Source organism: Artibeus jamaicensis, unplaced genomic scaffold (assembly GCF_021234435.1).
Source record: "Artibeus jamaicensis isolate MK-2021 breed Jamaican fruit bat unplaced genomic scaffold, CSHL_Jam_final contig_373, whole genome shotgun sequence".
Taxonomy (NCBI): Eukaryota; Metazoa; Chordata; class Mammalia; order Chiroptera; family Phyllostomidae; genus Artibeus; species Artibeus jamaicensis.
The window spans coordinates 5628094-5646287 of NW_026521807.1; the positions used below are offsets into that span (position 1 = coordinate 5628094).

Sequence of the window (18194 nt, forward strand, 5' to 3'; positions counted from 1 at the left end):
TATTTCATTTTATTCAGGCCCCTCTGTTTTTTCTATTCTTATTGTCACATGTTTGTGTAACTTTTTTGGAAATGGTTAGGAAATATTATATGGTCTGTTTCACATTTTCCTAATTCTTTGATTAATTCTCTTGGTGTCAGCTAAACCACAGATTATTGATTTGAAATCTCTAGAAATAGCCTTCAAGATTCGTAAACTTGATCTTTGGACTGCTTTTTTTTTTTTTTTTTTTTTTTGCTAATTAGATTCACTCCCTAGGAGATCTTATCCAGCTCCTTGGCTGTAAATACTATACATTCACTGATGATTCTTGACTTAATAATTTCAGCACCTATCACGTCCCTAACTGTAGGCTTTTATATCCAGGAACTTAATTGACATTCCATTTGAATGTCCATGAGGCATATTTAACTCATTTTTACTTAACCCTCAACCTGCCACTTTCATATCTCAGGACAAGAACCTGGAGTTCCCCTTGACTCTTCTCTTCTATTCTTTTTTCCTTTCTCGGTTAAAAAAATGTTTAAAAATTTTACAAAAAATGCATATATACTTTTGTAAAATTCGCACTAGTTTGTAATTAAAAATCCAAGTGTTACAGATGTGTATATACGGTAAAATGTTTATATCCCATTCAGGTGCCTCTCACCCTCTGCCAGCTCTCTGTCCAAAGTTCTCCTCTGAAAAACCAGTGGTAACAGTTTGGGGAATAAACTTCAAAATTTCTTGTTATGCACTTATATGTACAGTTGTCCTATATTATAATCCACACTATTAAGACATTACTAATATCTCACACTTGAGTGATTGCTATCTGCCAGCAAGAAGAAACTGACTTTTTTGTATATTAATTCATTTACTCCTTAGAACCTGCCTTCGAGGGCTTTATGGAAGGGGAAAGAAGGCCAGGAGAAGTTAAGAAACTTGTCCAAGGTGACAAGCCAAATTTATACCCCAGGAAGTCTGATTTGGAGCTCATGCTTTCTCTCACACATGAGCCTGCCTGCTCTGCAGGTAACATATAGTACATACATTTTCTTTTTCTGTATATCTGGAATCGGTCATTCCATATGATTATTCTCCAAGTAGTTTTTTAAACATAATATTCAAAGGTCATTTTTATATCAATAACTTACCTCTTCCAGGTCTTTTGCTTTGTTTTTGTTTAAGATTTTATTTATTTATCTTTAGAGGGAAAGGGAAGGAGAGAGGGAAAGAAACATCAATGTATGGTTGCTTCTTGTGAGTCCCCTGCTGGGAACTGGCCTGCAACCCAGGTATGTGCCCTGACTGGGAATTGTACCTCGATCCTTTGGTTCACAGGTCTGCGCTTAATCCACTGAGCTGCATCAGCCAGGGCCCAGGTTTTTTTTAATCGTTGCATTTTATTCCCTTGTTCAAATGCATAATTTGAAGCATTGCTCTATTGATAGGCATTTAATTTGCTATTACAAATACTTTAATAAATATTCATGCAATATAATTTTTTATGTGTACTTATATATCTCTGCAGAATAGGTAGTTCAAAATAGAATTGCTGAATGAGAGAGCATGTTTACTTTACATTTTGACAGATATTGCAAAATTGGCACATCATCACTCCCTTCTTGAAATATTCTTTGCTTGGTATTCGGAACACTGACTTCTTGGTTTCCTTCTACCTTATTATTACTCCTTCTTGGCTTCCTCTGCTGGTTCCTTCTCATTTCCCAACAGCTCAACACTGGAGTGCCCCAGGCCTTGATCTTTGGACTGCTTTTTTTTTGCTAATTAGATTCACTCCCTAGGAGATCTTATCCAGCTCCTTGGCTGTAAATACTATACATTCACTGATGATTCTTGACTTTATAATTTCAGCACCTATCATGTCCCTAACTGTAGGCTTTTGTATCCAGGAACTTAATTGACATTCCATTTGAATGTCTATGAGGCATATTTAACTCATTTTTACTTAACCCTCAACCTGCCACTTTCATATCTCAGGACAAGAACCTGGAGTTCCCCTTGACTCTTCTTCCTCTTGCATCCTATGTTTAAACCTTTAGTATATCCATTTTCTTTACCTTCAAAATATAGTCATAATTAACCACTCTCACCATCTCTATTCCACCATGTTAGCCCAAGCTGCCATCATTTTTTGTCTGGCTTGTTGCTATAGTTTTCGAATTAATGCTCACTTAGAATCTCGTCTCTGAACTGCAGCTAAAGTTATCTTCTAAAAATGTGAGGGAGCCTTCCAGGCGAGATGGCAGAGTAGACAAACGTGGCTTGCCTTCTTGAACAATCACATCAAAATTACAAAATAGAACAACCGCCACTCAGAGCTGTCAGAAATTAGGCTGACTGGAAATCCTACAAGTATGGAATTAAAGAAGAGACTATATTGAGACTGGTAGGAAGGGTAGAGGCTAGTCCCACACTCACATGTAGTGGATAAAAATTGGGAGGGATATCTCAGGAGCTAGGGGTCCTAGTCCCACCCTGGAACCCCCAGTCCAGAGCTCCAGTGCTAGGAGATAAGTCTTTATAACACCTGGCTGTAAAAACCAGTGGGGATTGAGGCTGTGGAAGACAGAAACTTCTAGTCATAAGCAGTTCCTCTTAAAGAGTCTGTGCATGGATTACTTGGACTCACTCCCTTTGATCTCCAATGTGGAGGCAGCAGATTGAAAGGCCTCAGAGATGTACAAGGAGGAAACTGAATTGTCAGGCCTCAGGGTAAGAGCTGTGGGCATCTTTCGCTCAGACAGAAGTGCTGGCAGAGGCCATTGTTCCTTTTCTGAACCCTCCCCCGACAGAGCCACAGACCTGGCAGGCTGATGCCCTTTCTGAAACTCCACTAAACTGGCTATCATTGTTTGCCCCACTCTGATGATTCCCCGAGGCCCTGCCCTACCCAACTTTTGGACTCACCCAAGATGTTTCCAGTGGCTGATCATGTGATTGGCTTGTATTGGCCTATGCTTCAGATTTCTCTAAATTCTCTCAAATAGGCATCATCTGGCTTCAGCAAGCCCTGTGCCTCTTAATAAGTTGCCCCTTGAATAAAATGCAAAGCTTTGACCAAGGCAGTTAGTGCCCCTGGCCCTGCACTAGCAGCAGCTCACCTTGGTTCAAAGCTTAGCCTTGCCCAGGCACCTCCAAGCCAAGTACAAGTAGCAACAATCTACAGATTGCTTTGTAGATTATGTGACCCTGCACAGAACATAGGAGGTGGCTGACTTTAGATGTGCCAACAGCAATCAAGGCTCAACTACAAGAGGAGGATGTATACAGTGCATGTGGTGGGCACATGTTGAGTAGCCAGGGTAATAGGGAGGTTGTGTCCCTGGACCCTACAAGAGACCTACTACATTAGGCCACTCTACCCAGCCTGGGAGACACAGCAGTTCTGCATAATACATATAAACAAACACAGGGATACTGCCAAGATGAGGAGACAAACGAGCATGGCCCAAATTAAAGAACACATCAAAACTCCAGAAAAAGGGCTAAATGAAATGGAGAGAAGCAATCTGTCAGATGCAGAGTTCAAAACACTGGTTATAAGGATGCTCAAGGAACTTGGTGAGGACCTCAACAGCATAAAAAAGATCCAATCAGAAATGAAGCATACACTAATTGAAATAAAAATTTATAAGGAATCAACAGTAGAGTAGATAAACGCAAGAATGAAATAAGCAATTTGGAATATAAGGAAGCAAAAAACAACCAATGAGAACAGCAAGAAGAAAAAAATTTAAAAAATGAGGATAGTGTAAGTGGTCTCTGGGACAAATTCAGGTATACCAACACTTGTATCATGGGGGTGCCAGAAGGAGAAGAGAGAGCAAGAAATCAAAAACCTATTTGAAAAAAATGATAGAAACCTTCCCTAACTTGGTGAAGGAAATAGACATTCAAGTGCAGGAAGTACAGAAAGTCCCACGCAAGATGAACCTGAAGAGGCCCACACCAAGACATATCATAATTAAAATACCAAAGGTTAAAGACAAAGAAGAATCTTAACAGCAGCAAGAGAAAGGCAGTTAGTTACCTACAGGTTAGTTCCCATAAGACAGTCAGCTGTTTTCTTAAAATCTGTAGGCTAGAAGGGAATGGCAAAAAATAGTCAGTATGATGAAAAGCAAGGACCTACAACCAAGGCTACTTTACCCAGCAAAGCTATCATATAATTTAGAATCAAGGAACAGATAAAGAGCTTCCCAGACAAGAAAAAGCTAAAGGAGTTCATCACCACAAAACCAGTACTATGTGAAATGTTAAAGGGTCTTCTTTAAGAAGAAGATCAAAAATATAAACAACAAAATTGCCATAAATACATATCTATCAAAAATTGAATCTAAAAAAAAATAAATGAACAAGCAGAACAGAAACAGAATCATATATACAGAGAATGTTTTGATGGTTGCCACATAGGATGGGAGTCAAGGGGATGGGCAGAAAAGGTGAGGGGATTAAGAAGTACAAATTGGTAGTTACAGAAGAGTCCTCGGATATAAAGTACAGCATAGGGAATAGTGTAGCCAAAGAACTTGCACACCCATGGGCATGGACAATGGTGTCATGGACTCCCTGAGGGAGTGGGGGAACTAGTTGGAAGGGGACAAAGGGTGAAAAATTAGGACAACTGTAATAGCATAAAGAAAATATAATTTAAAGAATGTGAGTACAGTCATATAATTCTGTGGCTGATAACCCTCCAATGGCTTCCAGTTTTAGCCTGAGTAAAATGCAAAGCTTTAACCCTGACTTCCAGAACTAAACAATTTTGTCCCCTTTTCTCTCTAATCTCATCTTAATATTGTTCTTCAGCTCCTTCAACTCAGCTTCAACTGTACTAATATCCCTGCTGTTTCTGCCATGGGACCTTGGCACTTCCCATTTTTCCCCTAGCTTTCTGACTTGTTCCCTCACTTCTTTCAGATCTTTACTCACCTTATCAGAGAAGCCCTATCTGCCCCTCTACCCATGTAAAATAGCATCTTCCTAACCCTGTCACTTCCAATGCCCCTTACCTTAATTTATTTTTATTTCATTTAAAACTGCCTGCTCTACAGGATCTGGCAGAAGTAAGGCCTGCCTGAGTGTGGTTGGTAGGGTAATAATATGGGTGTAAAAATTGGCCATTTTAATTTGAACATTTCACCTAAAATGCCATAGGACGTGCTTGAATGTGATTATGTTATGTTACAAAATTACATGCTTATGATTTTATAATAAAAGCTTTTGTAATAAAAAAGACATTATTTGTGCTGGACCTGGTAGTTACTTGTTATCTTCTCTGCCCTGCCTGGGTCCTCCAGAAGGCAAGCTCCAGGAGGGTGAGAACTTTTGTATGTTTTGGTCACTGCTGTATTCCTAGGGGATCATATGACACATTGCAGGAAATAGGTGCTAATAATATTTATTGAATGAATGAATGAGAACATGGGCAAAATTTCTCTCCATACTGTAGCAATTTATACTCTTATCAAAAAGTATATGAGTATGCCCATTTTCTCATACTCTCTATAAAACTGGATATTACTGATCTTTAAAACTTTTTTCATTCTAAAAGAAGAAAATGATATATTATTTTGATTTTCCTTATTACACTGATGTTGAGCATATTTTCATGATTATAGGTCACTGGTAATTCTTCTAGGAATTTCCTGTTTATGCCCTTTGTCTGTTTTACTGTAGGGTTGTTTATCTTTGTAGTATTGATTTGTAGGGGTATGTTATATATTGTGACTATCAGTCCTTCATTTCCTTCCTATACATACTGCGAATGTTTTTTCCCAGATGGTCACTTCTCTGTTAACTTTGTTAATAGTATCATTTGTCATACATGAGTTTTAATTTTTAATAAATAGATCTGCCAATATTTTGCTTTATGGCTTTTGGGTTGGTTTTGCTCAGGAAATCCTTCTTAATTTCAAATTATGAAAATGTTTTTATATATTTTTCTCAGTACCTTTATCATTTTATTTTTCATGTTTTAGGGTTTTAGTCCACCTGCAGTTTATTTTGGTGATTGTGTAATGTGGTAATGTAGTTTATTTTATTTAATGTTGAGCTAGTTGACTTTATATTTATTATTGACTCATCTTTTCTTCCATCAATAATCCTGTGTTTTCTTTTTATCATATATTGTTTCAATATATAAGTGAATCTATTTCTAGACTCCATATTCTAATCCCTGATCTATTTTTCCTTTTTGTTACAGTTAATGATTTTAGTTATTACTAGTGCTCTTTAGTTGATTTTGATATCCATTCATTACTCTTTTTTAAAAATTAACTACCTCTCTGCATTTATTTAAGATAAACTTGAGAATCACTTTATACATTTTATTAAAAATATGGATTTTTTTCATGTCCTACAGTAAAGTTGTAGAGTTTTCTTGACATAATGATAGGTATTTTCTTAGATTTTTGACAATCATTGACAAAAATATACCAAGAATGATATATTTTATTTTTATGACTTTAATGGATTACTGCTACATTTGTAAAGTTACTGATTTTTACAACTCAATAACACTCTAAAACACTTAATATTTTTTCTATCAATTCTTACATTAAGCAACAATGAAACCATCTGCCATCTTATTTTTTCTTTTACAAAAAATTGCTCTAAGCAATGAGCTGGGACATTTATAAAACTCACTTTGTTACTTCTCTTAGAGATCATGGTTTTTCACTGCCTGTGACCAATATCTGAAAAACCCTGATTTTATATATTTTTGTTTTGTTTTCTAGCTGTTTAAAATGGGAGGGTAAATCTAGTCTCTGTTATTTCTACATGGCTAGAAAACCAAAGAAACACAAGAATGAAAAAAATATTGGAGGGTGCTAGTATGTCCCCCCATTATGTGAAGTGAAATTAAATAAATACTGATTTTAGGCTAACACATTATTAGATGTATGATCATAAATCTAGGTGGTCTGTTTCCAATCCTAAGGTTGGGTACACAGCAGTGAGAGAATGTGATTTTCTCATAGAAATAAAGGACAAGAGGTGCTAAAGGAAGAGGCCCTAAGATTTGTAGCGTAAGTGTAGGGTGAGATGCTGTGCTTCAGCTTCTGCTTCTGCCTCTGCTATTTCTTTGTGTCTGCCCAGCTTTCATACAGCCCCTACCTGATGCAAAGGCAGCCACTTCTTCTTCTGAGACTTGCTGATGTCGAGCTGTGGAAAGCATGAGTTCTGATGGATGGATGATACAGAAGAAGAGGGCATTTATTACAAGAGCTTCAAACATGCACAGACTTGGAGTGGTGATGACAATGAGGGCAGAGATTGTGACTCATTCTGGGAAATATGTCAGGAAACTTTTGTTACATTAAGAACAAAGGTTGAGTGGATAACACCCTCCCTCTCTCCCTCCTCCTTTTTCCTCTTGTCTGCCAGCAGTGTGGGTTTGCCATGTGTCGGGTATCAAACCAAGCTGTGGATATTGGATGCTCTTTTTTGCAAGTAGAATGACCAGTAAAGTCTTCAGTCTCACATCTAGTTCCCATGATAAAAAGCTGACTGTACTACCATGCGGCCTTCTCTAAAAGCTGTAGTGCCACCATTCCCATTTTTGGTCAAAGTCCTTTTGGTTTCCACCAGCAGCCACGAGAATATGTCAGTGTTTTCAGGCTGGAACAGCTTCTGAAACATTGGCCGTCAACCCAGCCCTACTTCAGCTGTCCCTCTGGGCAAGCTGATTTTGGACTTCTAGCTTCTAGATCCAGAACCGGGAGAGAATGAATTTCTCACTTCCTCTTTCTTTCTTCCCACCCTCATAGCTGAGTCCTTCTCTGAGTAGGACTGCTGAAGCTCAGGAATCCTTTATTTCACAAAAAGTGGTAAAGTTAATAAATTACTTGTACTGCTTTGCAAGAATAGTGCTTTGATATCAAAGTGACAGCTTACTACCCTAATAATTTTCTACTGTCAGACTATCAAATTTCTTTCAATTTACTTTATTAAGTACAAATTACTTTAATACTCTTAAGTCTCTTGAATAATTCTCTTATAACAGATAATATTATAAAAAGAAATAATTTATTTAGGAGAGGAATAAGACTTGGAGTAACTTTCAATCCAGAAATCAAGATGGGAAAGTTCAGAACTTGAATCATTTATATGTTTTCTTCCTTATTTTCACGATGATATTGGAAGGGCAATGATAAACCTTTGAGAACATTTCCACTAGAGCAGAAAAGGATGGTCAAATGTCTACAAACTTAAGTTGGAAGTAGAAAGGAAGGTAGCTGGCTCCCCACACTTCCTCCAATCAGTTATACCATCCATTGGCCATTCCTTGGGCACAAAAAGCAGCAGTGCTCTGGGAAGCAAAGCCGCGTTGTTTAAGATAATGAAAAGTATGAGACGCACACAGAGGCCCAACATCTGTGAACTGAAAACTGGAAAATCAAAATGGGCAAGCTGGAAAACCTGAAAACAAAACTTTATTAAAAATTGAAGGAGGGAAAAGAGAATGAAATCCTACAAATGCTTACCAGTGACACCTGCCATTGTAGAGCTGTCTGTTGAAAGTGTTAACAAAGAAAATGGAACCAGTATGATCTAAATTACCTTTGATGCTTTGGTTCCAAGAAAGAGAAGGAATTTAGCATCATTTAAACTATAACCATTTCTAAAAACATGTGTGAAATAAGCAGACTGTTTAAGTACATGTGTTTACATATGCATGCGTGTTTCTCCTCAAATAAAGTCTCTGCAAGGCCCAGTAACCTTTTCTGGCCTCATATGTAGCTGATTTTCTTCTGCTCCATATTCCTTAGGGCCACTGGCTTTGTTGTGCTTTGACCTGTTCATAGAAGGGGAGAGGGGTGTGTTCTACTGCTCATCTAGGAAGTGGAGAGGGGCTGGAGGTGGTCCTGCCAGGAAAAGAGAACAGGACTGTAGTAAGAAAACTAACTTTTTATACAAAGGAGCACAGTACTGGGATTCTCAGCGTGTCTTTATTGAACAGGATTGAAAATTGAGGCCTTAAATGGCATTAAAAAATGTCCACTTAAAAAAAACAAAGTGAAGGTATGCTATAATTAGGTTGCAACTTAGGAAAGAAGTATTGGCCTTGTTTTGGCTTAACAACTGGATGGTTAGTTTAAAAAGGAGAGGAAATAAAAAACAAAAAGTAACATTGTATGTAAGAATGTTTTATGGTTCCTAGAATAAGTTAGCCTTGGCCAGGATTCACACAAGCACTTAGAAGGTATAATAGTATCAGAAATTGAAACCAGAATTAGTGAGATTGGGTGGGTACTAGGAATGGGCATGAGGTGGAGATACAGTACCATATTCAGAATTGTGTTCTGCGGGATCTCTACATCCTTAATAATTACTTTCCTACACCAGCTAATGTTGGCATTTTAAAAATTGGACAGAGATTAGTTTAATATCTGACCTATTCAGTGTAACCTTTGCTTTTCAGCAGCAGTTTTTCCTTTTTTTTTGTACTCAAGATTAATCAGCTTTGGGCAGCTACTGGTAGTTTTGGTTTGATTGTTCACCAAGGGAAAAAGACAACTACTTGAGATCTGTGGCCTAGGTTTGGCCTGTTCCTCAGGTTCCATTACCCCTGAAGGTCGTGTTGCTCGGTGCCAGCAGTGATTTAGAAACTTCCACTTGTCTTAATTCCTCCCCAGTGGCCTTGCCAAGCCCATCCTGCAGCTGATGATTCTGGGCAGTTAACTTGAGTTTAAGTCCCATATGCAATAATTAATTACAAGGCAGAGCTGAGGCCCTTAGACAATCACCCAATTATTTTAGATAAGAGTGCTTTTCTAGAGAAGATTGTTGAAAACCTAATAAAATCCAACAACGGAAGTCCTACAGTTATTTGGGTAGTTGGGTTCCAACAGGCATAACAGAACTTCCTGGGTGGCATGGCCCATGGCAGCTTGTAAGAAAGCAGACTCCAACATGTTTGTGTGGAAGTCCTTAGGTCTTCATCCATTCCACAGTCACCACTAGCTAGAAAACTTGGTTATCTCTCTGGGGTTCTTTCTATAAAGGCTTCAGGACATTTTCTCCCTGGAAGTTCAAGATTGGAATGTATTACAGCAATGTGATGTCCTGGAGGCCTTTGTTCGGAGAGCAGCAAATGAAGTATTTGTTTAACATAAAACATTACTTATTTTTAGGCACAAAAGGGGTTTGTACACTAAGAAAGTAAGTTTCCTTCCTAACCCTCCCATCCTCTTCACTCAAATCTCAGAGGTAACCACCAGTATCAATGTTTTGAATATCCTTTCAGATATATTCTGTGCACATATAAGCATATGTATTTATGTTTAAATAAATAACATAATATACATACATACATATGGTTCTGCACATCTTTTTCTTTACTTAATGACCTATCTTGATTATTATTTCATATCAGTAGTTATAGAACTTATTTTTATGCCTGCACAGCATTCCATTATTTGATATACCATAATCTATTTAACCAACCCTCACTGATAGGCATTTAGGTTATTTCCAATATTGCGTTATAAAAATAATACTTTAAAACATATCATTGCATGAATTCTATTTCCTGATATTCAACCGTATCTGTAAGATAAATTCTTAGAAGTAGTATTTCTGGGTGGAAGATATGTGGTCTTTTTTTCTGTACCTTAAATTTATATAATCTAACCTTAGGATACGGATAAAAACTGTAAAAGAAATCAACAAAAGCAATGCAAATGGTACATGAAAGTGTCACTACTATAAACTAGCAGTCTGCCCTATATCTGTAATTTATGCAGCTTGGACAACTTTGCAATTTGGAAGGTGGCCTCCTGCAGAATGTCTGATTTCGTGGCACTCGGCTGTTCCGCGGGCGCACGAACTCCAGACCAGTACTCCTGAACGTGTGTGTGGGAGTAGAACTGTCACCAGCTTTGCCTGATTACATCCGCTCTCATGAAGTTCATTCTCAGACCTTGAATGAACATATTTTGGGATGGTGCATTTTTAATTTGGATACTTTTTGCCAACTTGCTCTTCAGGGAGGTGATACTAATTTAAAGTACCCTACCCCTGGCAATGTATGAGAGCACCTGCCTGTTTTTCCCACATCTTCGTCTACACAGTATATTTCATGCTTTTTGAGCTTTGCCAATCTGATAAGTAAAAAAGTTACCTGGTATCAGGTAACTTTAATTTGCATTTTTATGGGTAACATTGAACATATTTTTATGTGATTAATATCCATGCGTACTTCCTCTTTAGTTACCTGTTTACGTTCTTCGCTCATTTTCTTATTGAGCCTTTTTCTTATTGATTTGTTGGTACTGTTAATATATAGAGGAAATTAAAGCTATTTATATATTGATAAAATTAGTCCTTTTCTATAATATGAGCTACACATGATTTTTTCACACTTTGATGTTTGTCTTTTGATTATATGGTATTAAGAATTTTTTCATAAAGTAGAACTTCTCAATATTTTATCATAACTGAGGTTTTTATTAACTTTTAAAATATCTTTCTAATACTATATATGTATATATATATGTTTCCAGTGTTTTAATTCCAGTGTTTTAAATGATACATTTATGGTATATTTTTTCTCATTTAAATCTTTATTTCTTATTTTGGTATAAGGTGAGAGGGGTGTTCTATGTAGATAACAAGGAGTTTTGACTGTGAGGAAGTATTCTTTTTGTTAGTGGTGTTTGGATTATAGCATTTCCTATTAGTTTCTCTTCTAATAGATGCTATTAGAAGCATCATGGTCTGTGGTGGAGGGCAGCAAGAAGTCCTGATGGTTGACATTTAGTTGGACATGGGACAGTGACAGTTTTAAGTTATGAGATTGGGGGAGTTCCAGAAGACTGGGTCAAGGCTGGGCAAGCTGCCAGAAAGTATGGTGTGAGGTGGTAGAGAAGACCACTTACAAAGCGGTCTCAGCACATCACAGCTCCAAGATGGGCATCCACAGAGGTGAGCACATGGAGAATTCCAAGTGAGCTACCTTATTTCTGCAGGTCGGGAGTCGTTTGTGGCCTCTTCTCCTGAGGCAGCTGCAGAGTGCTGGGTTGACTTTGTTCTCAGAGTTCAAAAGGAGAATTCCAGTGAATTTAGTGCATGGTTCTATACTCTGGCTGCTGCACTAGCATCTACTGGGCAGATTCTGACTTCACTGGTCTGAGGGGGAACTTCAGCAACAGCAGTTTGCAAACTCCCCTGGTTCTTCTGATGTGTAGCTAGGGTTGAGAAGCACTGTTTTATGCTTTCAGTTTGCAATCCCTTTGAGTCAGGGACTGCCAAGCAAGCTGCCTTCATGCTTCCAAACGTGTACAGGAATCACCTGGCATCCTGTTAAATACAGGTTCCAATTCAGCAGGTTTGGGGTGGGGCTTGAGATTTTGCCTGCCTAAAGGTCCTACCCAGGTGGCGCTGAGGCTGCTTGTCCCCAGAGCATACTTAAGTGACTTGAGCATTCTACTCTATGTGCAAAGCGCTGGTTTACACCAGCCCATGAGGTCTATAGTAAGGATTTTTCTGCCATGATCCTGGTGTCTGGCAGAATTTGCTTAGTGTAGTCAAAGAACACTGGGGTCAACACGCCTGCTTTCCACTTCCAGCTCTGCCCCAAACTGGTGGTAAGACAAGGCTCTTAAAAGTGCTTCAATCCTTCACCCTCTAATCTCTGAACTGGGAGGGTGGGGCTAGATAAACCGTCAGGGTCTTTTTGTTCCTGCTTCCTCCCTGCAGGTCCAGGGTGTTTTTATGGGAAATGGCAGTCTGGACTCTGTATGAAGGACCCTGACTTGCCTTAGTGGCCTTTCTATCCCAGGGGCTGGGCTGAGACCCTGAATGTAGTATTGAGCAGAGGAAATAAAACTAACCAATGTTAAAAAAAATAAAGAAGATTTTATGTTAAATTGTAAGGTATAGTAAGTATAAAACGAATTCAGGGAAGCAAGAGTGGTACGTTGACTGGAAGAGTCAAAGGAGGTACGAGTTAAGCTTTGTTTACTGTCCTTGGTGGCCTGTAATGCTGATTCAGGGTGGTGGTTCTCCTGTTTTCACGTCTTTTGTCTTTTAAAAACATTCTTCAACGATGAAGAAAAAACTATATTTTTCTGTCTTAAACATATGTAGGGGAAAGACCTACTTTTGTGGAAGTAAATGTTTGAAGAGAAACGAAAATGCTATAAACTCTTCTTTTTCTTTTTTTTTAATAGTCTTCTTCTCTTCTCTTCTCTTCCTTTTTTTCTTTTTTTTTCTTTTCTTTCTTGGAGGGAGAAAGAAAGGGAGAGAAACCTCAATGGGTGAGAGATACATGGATGTGTTGCCTCTTAGCAGGCCCCCAACTGGGAACCCGGCCTGCAACCCAGGCTTGTGCCCTGACCGGGAATTGAACTGGTGACCTTTTTGTGACCTTTCAGTTCATAGGTGACCTGCTCAATCCACTGAGCCACACCAGCTGGGGTTCTTTTTCTATATTTAATTTTTCAAGGCCAATCTTGACTTATAAGAGATTGATACTGAAAAGAAAAATCACTACAACCAAATATAGGTGGAAACGAAAACCTTTGTGCACCTCCTTGTAGAACTAATAAACAGTATCAGAAATTACCTAAAACAAAATTAAATTTTTAAAGATTATAAGTAATGTTAAAAATGACATATCAGTCTACCTTAACTCATTGAAAAGAGACCAGATAACTTGCTTAGATTTTATAGCTTAGGTATACAGGAACTTTTGACTCAACTCTTTTGATTTCAAAGGAGATGTGTTTTGCATTGTAAGTAGAGTTTTACCAAATTATGGCTTCCCTTAAGAAAAGGTTGTATGACCAGTGCTTAGGTATGAAAAAATATGAAATAATACAGTTACCCTCACTTGATGAATTATATTCATTGTACACAATTTAGCTCTAACTAGTGTCTGAATATCTCAAAGAGTTTTGTTTTTTTCCTGTATTATTTATTTTTAACTTGCTGACTGTCAGCCCTTTTTCTCAGAAACACATAGCATTTTAGTTGTATTGTATTTGCTAAATCTTTATATAATCTGCTATTGATTTTCTGTCATAACAAGAGTGATAATGTATTAGAGTAACAAATTGTCTAGTTTTAAACTAACAAACACAATATATGTCATTTTATAGAAAGAATATTTTGGTTGCAAGTGACAGAAAACCCAACCCAAACTGGGTGAAGCAAAGAAGAGAGTTTTGGGGGTCATGTAATTGAAAAATTGAGAGTAGAGCTAGCCTCAGATATGGTTGGTTTAAATGGTCTCTCTGCATCTCATGCCCTTGTTTGCCTTTGTGTTGGCTTCATTCTCAGGCTCCATTTAGTTACATGGTGGCTGCCAGCACTGCCACGGTTTTATATTTCTGGTTCAAATTCCGTAGAAATGAGAACAGCCTTCTCCTTCTCCCCTGCCCCTCAAAGTCTTGAGTCACATCTCATTGGTTCTGATGGGATCCTTTGCCCTCCTCAGTCTCTGAGGCCAGCAGGACTGGTGCCCTGATTGGCCAGATCAGAGTCCTTTGGCCGTTCCTGGAGCTGGGGGCATGTCCACACTGATGGAAGAAGGGAATGATTCCTTAGAGGAAAAGTGGCCACTGTTCCAAGAGAATAGATACTTGATGTAAAAAACATCAACAGCAGAAACTACATATCTCTTTCACTGTTTAAGCCAATAATCAAAGTCATTTATACGTGTAAATACAAGGATCTTAGTGGTAGAAGACAATCAGGAATATGCTTTGTGGTTGGATCATATAGAACTGGAATTTAAAATAACATTTTTTTAAATTTAATGTTTGATGAGTAATTATTAAAAAATATTTATTCAGAATATAATAAGAACCATGTTAAGTTGGACCCTGAGGACACAACAGTAAAGAAGATACAGTCGTTTTCCTTTAAAGAACTTATATACAAATGGAGGATCCAGGCTGGCAAGCATAAAACAATATTTTCATCTATAAAAGGCAGAACCTAATGAAATAATAAAAGATTGTATAGTATTGGATACCTGATTGCTTACCTTACAGGCAGGAAGGATACTCAGAATGTTTAAGAACCTGTGGCAGTGGCATCCACCAGTCAGAACAAGTTGGGTCCAGTCTATCAGAGCTGGTGCTGGTCACCACCAGCCACAGGACCCAGCTATCTGGGAGGCATTGTAAAGGTCTTGCCATATTTTTCAAAACATGCAGTATCTGTATTATTTTCCTGGGGCTACCATAACAAAGTATCATAAACAGGGTGGCCTAAGCCTCAGAAATTAATTTTCTTATAGTTCTGGAGGTCAGAAATCAGGGAGTCTTCAGGGCTGTGCTCTCTCCAAAGGCTCTAGAGAAGAACCCTTTCCTGCCGCTTCTAGCTTCTGTTGGTTGACGGCGATGCGTGTCATTCTCTGGCTTGTAGATGGACAACTCTAGGCTCTGGCTGTCTTCCCGTGGCCTTCTCCCCTGCGTGCCTGTGTCTCTGTAACCAAATTTCTCTATTCTTATAAAGACATCAGTCATAGTGGATTTGAAATCTACCCTATTCCAACATGATCTTAATCTTGTCCTGATTACATCTGCACAGACCCTATTTCCAAATAAGGTCACATTCATAGGTTCTGGGGAAACGTGAATTTTGGTGGGACACTATTCAATATAGTATAGTTACCTAAAATCAAATGCCCTTGCATAGTTGGCATGACACAAATTTTTAGCATAGACGGTAGGTAGAAAATAGACAGAGGGAGGGCAAGAATAGTATAGGCAATGTAGAAGCTAAAGAACTTGTGACACATGGACATGAACTAAAGGGGAGAATGCGGGGGAGGGGGTGTGCAGGGTGGAGGGGAATGAAGGGGGGAAATGGGACAAGTGTAATGGCATAATCAATAAAATGTATTTTTTTAATTTAAAATATTCATTATTAAACTACTCACAAACACTATAATTTTTCTTTCTATTCTATAAATAAAAACTGGATATTTGAATCTTAGTATAAGTATTTAAGTGAATTATGAATTTTTTAGTTGAAATGCTATTCTGTAGTTTTTTACTGGGTCAGATTAAGTAACCACATCTTTCTTAATTAGAGTTATTTTAATCTTTAGTTACTTTAATCTGTGAAAATGTGAATCTTACTACATCAATTTGGTGAAAAATTTATAATTTTCATTAATATGTGAGTATGTTTGTGCAGGAGGAGGTATTACAGTTTTATATATGACTTTATTGAATTCAGACAAGTGTAGCTTTAAAAAAATAGAACTGACAACAATTTGGTGAATATCATCCCATTAGTATATTTGAGAGCAAATATAAGAAAGAGAGCAAATATAGGAAAGAAATGCAACTGATGAAGGGCTTGGGTATTATGTCTTTCAAAGAACATTCTAAAGTGGCGGTAATTGTCTTCAACCCTTTGAACAATGGCTCTGTGGAAAAGAGCTTAGATTTTAGAGGGAGGAACTAGGACCAGCAAGTTAAGGTTAAAGGGAAACAATCCAATGCAATGTAAGACAAAACTTCCCCAATGAACAGTGTGCTGTGTACCAGAATTGAGGTGGCAGTGGTGAAGGGAGTGAAATGTAAGTTTCCAGGAGTGCCCAGGGAGGTGCTATGTGATGACCTCCTTGGGACGTTTTAGTGGTGATTTTGCTTGATCAAGAAATACAATAGCCAAGGGTGGAAGCAACCTAGGTGCCCTTCAGTAAATAAATGGATCAAAAAATTATGGTACATATACACAATGGAATTCTGTGCAGTAGAAAGAAAGAAGGAGCTCCTACCCTTTGCAACAGCTTGGATGGAACTGGAAAGCATTATGCTGAGTGACATAAGCCAGGCATTGAAATTGAAAGACAAATACCATATGATCTCACCTTTAACAGGAGGCTAAACAACAAAACAAACAAGTGAGCAAAATAAAAACAGTGACACTGAAATAGAGAACAGGGGGACAGCCACCAGAGGGGAGAGGGGAGGGAATTTCAGGGGGAAAAGGGGAAGGATTTACAGGAACTAGTATATAGGACACATGGACAACAGCTAAGGGGGTGGAAATGGGAGGGAGGTGGGGAGCGCTGGTGGGGGGGTGTGGGCTGGGATGGGAGTAAAAGACAGAAAACTGTACTTGAAAAATAATTAAATAAAAAAATAATGAAAAAAAAAAAAGAAATTGAAATGGAAGGTCTCTCATTTCAAGATCTGTTGCAAGGTGTCCAAAAATTTTTCTTTTTATATATGCTATGAAAAGCAATATTACTTATGTGACGAGGTATTTCTATAAGTTTATATGCTTTTTAACAGCTGTGAACCTAAAGCATTGTGCTATGACTTCTATGCTAAGTGGTGTTTAGGAAAAAATGGGGGAGGGGCGTGGATTTGATCTAAGTATCAGTAAGTGAGAAAGGTGGAGAATTAAAATTTCTATTTATTGGATGAGTTTATCCATATTGTCTCATTTCATTTAATATACTTGGTTTTTCATTGCTTGGCTTGGAACTTATGAGTAGCGATAAGTCTTAGAATGATGAATTCTTAAAATAACTGGCATTTTCTTATGTATTTTTTGGTGATGGAATACAGGACTGTTCTGATGGATACATGTGCAAAACACATTTTCAAATTAAAAATGGGACAATGGTATCACATCCAGGGGCATCTGCCCATGGACAGACGTGTCTTCCCATGGAGGTGAGTCATTTAACGCGCCATGTTCTCCTTTTCAGTTTGTGAAGTATAAACTTAAAAATTTAAGTCTGTTAAATATAAATATATGCTTAAGTAATTAACTGCCACTGGGTCTCAGGCCTGCTGTTCAGGGAAAGTGAACATCATTTGTCAGGAGGTATTTTCTTCTATAATATTTTTATTTTACTTTGTTTTATTTTGCTTTTTATTGAATTTATTGGAGTGGCATTAATTAATAAAATTATATAGGTTTCAGGTGTACAGTTCTAATTACATCACCTTTATATTGCCTCTCTCCCCTCTGATAGTGGTCAGTCTGTTCTCTGTATCTATGACTCTGTTTCTGTTTTATTTGTTAGTTTATTTTGTTCATTAGATTCCACATATCAGTGGTTCCTATGATACTTGCCTTTCTCTGACTGGCTTATGTCACTTAGCATAATATTCCGCAGGTCTATCCGTGCTGTTGCAAAAGGTAAGAGTTCCTTCTTTTTTACTTCTATAATATTGAAAGCAGGAATTGTGGTAAAGTTGAGA

At 37.9% G+C, this 18194-nt stretch overlaps 1 protein-coding gene across 3 annotated transcripts in view; it reads left to right on the plus strand.

Annotated features, from left to right (window-relative positions):
- The window catches only part of ATG10 (autophagy related 10), a 221037-nt gene that overhangs the window by 43504 nt on the left and 159339 nt on the right, over positions 1 to 18194 (plus strand). For all 3 annotated transcript variants that reach the window (XM_037142958.2, XM_037142957.2, XM_037142960.2), the window contains one exon: positions 17553 to 17660. In XM_037142958.2, the coding sequence (XP_036998853.2) occupies positions 17553 to 17660 (108 nt within the window). The remainder of the gene's footprint in view (positions 1 to 17552; positions 17661 to 18194) is intronic.